This window comes from Sinocyclocheilus anshuiensis, unplaced genomic scaffold (assembly GCF_001515605.1).
Source record: "Sinocyclocheilus anshuiensis isolate Anshui unplaced genomic scaffold, SAMN03320099.WGS_v1.1 scaffold2047, whole genome shotgun sequence".
Lineage (NCBI taxonomy): Eukaryota > Metazoa > Chordata > Actinopteri > Cypriniformes > Cyprinidae > Sinocyclocheilus > Sinocyclocheilus anshuiensis.
In genome coordinates this window covers 1,005,509-1,013,426 of record NW_015554063.1, presented here as the reverse complement: position 1 = coordinate 1,013,426, position 7,918 = coordinate 1,005,509, and the positions used below count along the sequence as shown (strand labels likewise).

General features: G+C 37.4%; 1 protein-coding gene across 1 annotated transcript in view; it reads left to right on the top strand.

The window, feature by feature from the left end:
* Nucleotides 1–323: 323 nt before the first annotated feature.
* Nucleotides 324–7,918, top strand: part of LOC107668601 (protein phosphatase 1 regulatory subunit 37-like) — a 37,294-nt gene continuing 29,699 nt past the window's right edge. The window contains exons 1-4 of the mRNA XM_016460540.1: nucleotides 324–368; nucleotides 1,303–1,450; nucleotides 4,210–4,365; nucleotides 4,488–4,600. Of these exons, the coding sequence (XP_016316026.1) occupies nucleotides 324–368; nucleotides 1,303–1,450; nucleotides 4,210–4,365; nucleotides 4,488–4,600 (462 nt within the window). The remainder of the gene's footprint in view (nucleotides 369–1,302; nucleotides 1,451–4,209; nucleotides 4,366–4,487; nucleotides 4,601–7,918) is intronic.

The following is a 7,918-nucleotide window of genomic DNA, read 5'->3' as shown; positions in this document are numbered from 1 at the left end:
TCCTCCTTCCTCAACACACTAAAACTCGGACTTAACACAGGGTAAATTGGAACTTTTGCCGTGGCGCTGTTGATTCATCAGCGGTCGCGTTGAATCCGTAGCAAAGATTTGCCCTACGCCGAACTGCTGCATTCCCGCCAAAAAAAAAAAAAATGCTGTCATGCTTGTGTCCGCTCCTAAAACTCTGTACAAAAATATTTATTTTGTCAGAGTTCTGTTTACTTGTTGATATTGATTTATTTTCTCTTAAAAGGGAGCATCATTTTTGCTAGATATGTTTTTGTACTACAAGTCAGCACCTCGATGTGTCCTCGAACCCAGGCATGGGATTCTCAGGTTGGCTGTCACTGTCACACCTCCTCCGACAGGTCAAATTTGAATATTTCCACACTGCACATGAAATCCTACTGCCCAATGAGTTGTGACATAAACATTTCAGTTATAATATGCTGTTTTTTAACCTTATTGTAGAAATGATTCTTTTAATCAAGTAAAGAATGCTGTGTATGTAAATGGATTCGGTCACTTTGTGATTCACAGATGTATTCATGAACAAAACAGTTAACAGTTTGTATCTTTAATGCATTTTAAGCTGGTTCAGCTTTAAAAAATTATATTTACTTTAACGCACATTGTAGGCTACCTCTTGGCAACTTGACATTTTATCTTAAAAGTAAATGAATTCAACTAAAAAATATATGCAAACAGCTGCCTTCATTGTTTTAAGTTCTATAACACGCCTCATGTTTTAAATGTGTCATCAAGTGTGAACCGATACCTCACAGTGGCATTCAGATTGAATTAGAAGCAATGAATTACCATGCATCAAAGATGAACATGTCCGCACTGCTGAATAAAGCCACATTCACACTTTGATTTTAATGGACATCATTATAGTCCTCATAAAACTCCTGACAAGATGTGTTCATTTAAACAACAGCTCTAGATGAAAGACGGCATCACCTCGTGGTGATGAGGACTTCAATGGTAAAAACCAAAGGCACGCTCTCAGGCAGTATTATACGAGATCAATCAAAATCTCCCAAGAAAGGGAGAGAAGAAAAAAATCTGGACACTTGTGAAGTGGTGGACTAAAGGATGAAACTCCGGAATGGCCTGCAGATCTTTGGGAACCTCCCGTCAGAATTGTTTTCCGATTTTGACGTTTCTGCTTCTGTAGACAGGGTAGGTTTTTGATGAGAGAGGGTGAGACAGAGAGGCCAGTCCGCAGCGAGGGCAAAACCAGGCCTCTGAGTCTCTGTGTCTCTCTCTCTCTGATGGTTTGCTGTCTGGTCTCTTCAGAGTGGATGCCTGTGGAGGCTGGATGCTTGCAACATGCCTATGGTGGAGTACGTCACGCAGGCCTTGTCAAAAGCCCTTCTCACCAGCAGGCTGACAGTGCTACACCTTGAAAACACCTGCCTGAGCGGCAAACCACTCTTCACACTTGGTATGCCCAGCACACACCATCCACTTGAAGTGCATGCGATCTAAGAATGGAAGAAAGTTTGGGTGCTAGCGGCCTGAGAATATGACCCTGTGCTGTGAAATGCAAATGATGCTAACAGGTGCATTGTGGGAAATGGGGTCAACTGTATTACTTAAAGAAATATTCAGTGGAAAATTCAATGAATGGGTGCTGCTATCAGAATGAGAATTGTGACAATCAGAAAAACGACTGATAAAAACGTCACAATAATCCACAGGTAATCCGACTCCAGTCCAACAATTAGCCTAATATCTTGTGAAGTGAAAAGCTGTATTCGTCGTTAAGCCGTTTTTTACTTTAAACCATCACTTCTGGCCAAAATATGAGTGCATAATTCATAATAATACTTTCTCTATTGAAAAATTCCATCCACTGTTGTCCTCTTATGTATAATATATTGTCATAGTTGTTTGGAACTGTCTTGGACTCTTTCACTTGTAAAAGTTGACTGATCTGTGCATATTTCTCTCCTGATTCAGACCAGATGACTTTTTAGAAAGCAATATTATGGATCATTGACTTGCATTTTAGCTGGAAGCAACAGTTTGAAATTACAACGTCTTGATGGATTGGTTTCTTACAAACACAAAGCACACAAAAACACAAGATGTTAATTGATGGACTGGACTGGAGTGGTGTGGATTACTTGTGGATTATTGTGCTGTTTTTATCAGCTGTTTGGACTCTCATTCTGATGGCACCCATTCACTGCAGAGGATTCATTGGTGAGCAGGTGATGTAATGCTAAATTTCTCCAGATCTGTTCTGATGAAGAAACAAACATATCTACAGCTTAAATTGTCTGATGGTGAGTAAATCTGCTCTGCATTAATGTGGTCTAATGAAAAACACAGCAAAGTGCATCTGTGCTAAGATAGTCCCATCATAAGGATGGCAACATTTTTTTTTTTATTGTGACATTTGGCTTGGTGTTGGTCTAGCAAGTGCTGCGGAAAATTTCCCGCTGCATAAGTACATTTACTCCAGGCGGAGTTTTGAATCCTTTAATGATATCATGACAGCACAACATACCGTCCCAAAGGGTGCGTTATCTTCAAAAGTCACACCTAATGTTCACAAAGATTTTTTTTAACAATGTAGAAAGTGTTAATATCAGTCTACGAGTTGCTTCGCTTGCTCTCGTGTGAATACTGCAATATGTCAGTATAAGTACAGATATCATGTGTTTGAAATGAGCGTTCTCCATGAGCGGCCCTGGCCAACAGGAACAGATGAAGCAGGACAAGGGGAGGAGTGGCAGATTTTGGCCCAGTGACCCTAACAGCTAGACTGGGCTTGGATTAGATGTCGTAATCTTCTTCCTGTCACTTTACACATTGCTGCACCGATCCATTCAGGACACTTCGGCCAGCTCACTGTGAGATGGAGTCTTTCCCATGGCACTGTAGAGCTAGCCTCCTAAAAAGGACACAGGACTACAGCCACAGCTTTTATAGAGATGTGCCGGCCCTTCAAACCTGTGCAAAACATTGTCATTAGGACATGTATTATTAAAACATGTAAAACCTATGGAATCCTATATCTGGCTTAGTGATCCCACAAAATAATGGCAGTGGTTGTTCATATGACAATGTGTAGTTAAAGATAGTAAAATATTATAACGCATTAAAACGTGTATACTTCTTGTATATTCCATTAATAGTTTTATTACATTTTATTGTTTTTAATTTAATGCATTTGATTTTATTTTTAGGTAAGCAGAGATCATTTCATAATCAATTTGTTTTGGATTTTAATCTAATTTTGTGTAAAAATGTCTCAAATTGAAATTTAAAAATGTGGCTCATATAACTTTCCATTCATTCATCACACTGGTCAAGTGCATTGCATTGCAGGATACAGTGTTCTATGCACTAAGCTTATCATACTGCTCTTTTTGTTCATCAGGGTATTCTATGCATAGAAAGAGTTTATTGCCACTGCTGAATCATCATGCTAATATCTGAATGGAAATGGGAGCCCCAGAAATGAATGGGTAAAAGAAAGAGAGCGAATGAAATGTTGTAGACATAGGCCATTAACAAAACCCAAGTAAAATGGCCTTAAATGAGACTGAGGAGTGGAGTGGCACATCCTATGTCTTCATGGCTCTGTCTCTTTAAGCAGCATGTGGATCCATTTGATATTTTGGGGCCACTCGGCCACCCCCCTCATTCTTCCCAGCGGGACGCCCAGCTTCTGATCATTGCTATTGATCGGTGGGGCCCTGATTGCGGGACGCGCTGACTCGCACAGTAGAGTCCCTCCGATCAATTAAACGATCCCCCTATTTGGTTCCTACTGTGTATGATGACAATGTTGGCATTCCGCATGCAACCGAAAGGGTCTGATCAAATCTGCCGCATTGATTTGGACAGACAGCTCTGTGAGGCCACAGACAAAAAGCCCATGAAAGCTTCTCTGGCCCTAAAAGGGATATGTAATGATGTTGCCGATTAAAATGATAATCACAGCGATGTAAATAAAAATTATAATGGAGATAGTCCTACACAAGCTTAAAGCTTTCATTGAGCCTTTGTTGTCGTTTGGAAGAATCGCTGTGGGCATTCACAGAAATCCGTTCTTCTTTTTTTTTTTTTGCAGATTGTATTACATGACATCTTTTGTTGTTGCACTGTGCCAGAGTTCTTCGGCACACATATCTCGGACAAGGACAAAGCGCCATGCTTATTGAAGATTTTTCTCAATTCTTGCCCTAGTCGGTGCTCTGAAAAGGAATATCATTTTGCAGGAGCTTTACCTCTCTGAAAACAACCTCAACGGCTACCAGGACTCCATGCAACTTGGCGATCTCCTCAAATACAACAGCCCTCTTAAAACCTTGGACCTGAGCAACAATAACCTGTCTGACTCAGGTATGCCCGTTTTGTTTGAGGACGTATTGGGGTGCTTCCAATAGCACGGTTGGAAAGGTTTTTGTGGTTAAAATGCACAATTTGTTTCAGCTCTTGTGTAGTCATCTCTCTTTGTTCCACAGGTTTGGGAGAGATTTGTGATGCTTTGAGCTTTCAGAAGACGGGTTTGAGAACGCTGATACTGAGTAACAATCACATCACTCATCTTGGCATAAGCCATCTACAGAATGTTCTGGTGAGATTTTCTCTCGGGCGAGATAAAAGAGATATGTGCAGTTTTAATCATTACAACAGCACTTCTAGACTTAGGAAGTGTGATTAAAAAAGCAGAGGAAGTTAAAAAAGTAACACATCTGGAAGATTGTGCATCAGTAATTTGCTGAAACATTTTCACAACTGCTTTTCACACCGTGTTTTATTTTAAGGAAAAGGCTCCCCCAAATATGAAAGTTCTGTCATCATTTACACGCTCTCATGTTGTTCCAAACCTGTATGACTTTTCTGTCTTCTGTGGAACAGAAAAGGATAAATTTGGAAGAAATTCCAAATCTATGCAATTACAGTGAATGGAGACTGGAGATTTCAAGCTTAAAAAAAGAAGAAGCAAAAGCACCATATCAGCATCATAAAATGTATTTATATGACTAGCTATTTGTGACTTACAGATGGAAATGTATGTTTTTATTCACTGATAAACTCGTTTACTATTGTGAGTGGATCACAAAGCCAGCAAACTGATCAGCTTGATTGACGCCCACTGGGTTTGTGAATGGGATCAACCGATTCCTTGAAAGGATCTAATTTGAAAGAACGATTCATTCATGAATTGATGTCAGGATTTTCACTGAACAACAATTCAATTTCTCTCAATTTCTTACAATAAGCTATCGCATGGCTTCAGAAAACTTGACAGCCCCATTCCTGATTTACTAGCATTACATGGAAAAGAGTGGGATGTTCACTTGAAAGTTCACCTTTTGCGTTCCTGGGAAGTTTCATTTTAGAGTGGGTCTGTTCCTGTAGAATAAACTGCAGGCTGCACGTAGTAGTAAATACAATGATTTTCACTCGGTATGTTACGTTTTCAGTTATTTATTCATTCCTATTTTATCTGAGTGGCTTTGATTAAAGACGAACAGTGACACTGCATGTGGCCCCTGCTTGGCTTTGGAGAGGAAGTACCCAAACCGTCAACACGACAGCTACTGGATATATCTCTTTTTTTTTTTTGTGGTCTTTGGCAGAGTTTGACACACAAAGAGAAAAGAGAAGAGAACAAAAGGAAATGGCTTGTCTCATCCTCACTGGAAAGCTCATCTCTAATCCTTAATAATATCTATTCCTCTTCAGGAGCTCTGATTGTCAGAATAAACTGTACCTTTCTGTCATCTGAATGGCGATTCAAATCAAAAGCTACAAATTAAAGGCCTGCTTTCTCTTCTCTCGGCCTTTGGCGTGTTCACAGAGAATTCATTCAGGCCAAAAATAAAGCCTGCTCATTCCATTTTGCCTGTACCAAATGGGAACAGTTTGATTAAATAATAGATATGTTTAGAGGGCTTTTTCATGTGGTCTGTCATTAAGAAGGATAAGTAGACATCCATGCGGCCATAATGAATATAATTAGTCCAATGGCTGGTCGTGTCGAATATGACACAGGAAGGGTTGTTATTAACCTTTCTTTATTTTTTTTCCTGGGGTTTCTTTAAAGGCAGAAGAAGAGAGAGAGTGAATAAATGGGTTATTTGAACAGACACACAACTCTCTGATGTCAGCAGAACATAATTAAATCACAATGTTATCCACATTTTTCAGCAGATGTAGGATGACTAAATACTGTAGGATGACTAAAGTTGTCAACCATAGGCTGTTGGAATGACACTACTTCAGTTAAATTGCTACGTTTATTATATTAACAATACTTTGCAATGTTTGTAGTCAAATTATCAGACTTTATTTATTTATTTATTTATTTCAGCCTCACTTAGAAACAAAAAAATATGTATTATTATTAATAATAATAATAGCAGCATCAATAATAATAATTATTATAATTGCTTTTGTTCCTTTGATTTTAATAAAAGTACATTTTATATATTTATTTAAAGAGAGAGTGTTATCATTTACTCACCCTCATGTCAGTCCAAACCTGTATGACTCTCTTCTGCAAAACACAAAAAAATATATATTTTGAAGAATGTTGGTAACCAGACCAGACTTTCATTGTATAGGAAAAAACACCAAGACATTTCTCAGAATATCTTCTTTCCAATAATAAAATAAAATAAAATAAAATAAAATGATAGAGATTTGAACAGGAAGGTGGGTAAATGGTAGAATTGTATTTTTTGGGTGAAATAAAATAAGTTTGTATTAGCGTATTAGTATATTTACAGGTAAAAAATATACCTGATAGCTTAATTAAAACCAATATATGACAAATAAAAATTATGTTGAATTCTGAAAGTGTTTTACATTTGAAAGGACATTTCAACGACATTGTATCTAGTTTCTTTCTTTCTCTGAATCTTTGACTGGCTTGTTGGTTTTGTATTCATATACTGATAATGTATGCGTATGTAGGGGAGCGCAGGGCACAAAGTAACGCGGGGTTAGTTGTAACACACGTGGTTTAAATATTTCCACACATGCTAGCATAACCAAATTTACAGTATTTACTAGTTACCATATCAACATTACATAGAGAAAAAAAGTGCACAAAAATTCAAAAGTATTTTGAAGATATAGCTGAACATTTTATTTTACCATAGTAAAATTAAAGTAAATTTTTCATCTCAGTTTTTATTATTCATTTAAAATGAGACAACTCTGCTATTATTTTATTCTCCAATCTGTTATTTATCAGTTTAGATAGTTTTCAATGCTTCAATAACTAGCAGAAGACACTAACCAGTTTTAAATTCCAGTTGCGCCGATGGGGCACGTTGTAACACTGCATTACAATGTGCCCCGCTATTATTAAACTATGCTATTCTATGACATTAGCAATGTAATTTACACTATTTACTTTAATGAATTTTACTGAGAAACTACGAGAAACAAGTGGCTTACAGTCAATGTTTAATGTTCAGAAATTATTATTTCAAGACATGAAAAGCATTTTGGCTCGTTTTTGTGGGCCATCCCAAGCCTGGTTGCAATGTGTTCATTGTCAAACTCCAAAATCAGATTATTTTTCATTCTTAAAAAACGCCATTATTTTATAAAAAAAATATATATATATTTTATTTTATTGACAAAATATTTTCATTTGTCTTGTATATTTTTTTCATGAGATCAGATAACGTTTTAAGCTGTCATACAGTCATGTTACAATGTGCCCCTCAGATGTTACAATGTACCCCACCTATGGGGCATGTTGTCACATTTCACTTCCATTATTTGAGGGTAAATAAAAAAAAACGTATACACTGTAATTATGAAACAAAGCGACATATTTGTTCTAGACAAGTGTGAAATTACTGTGGATAAAAAAATTATACTCTGAACCCCATGTGGATTTACACAAACTGAGAAAGTCAAAAAGTGTTAC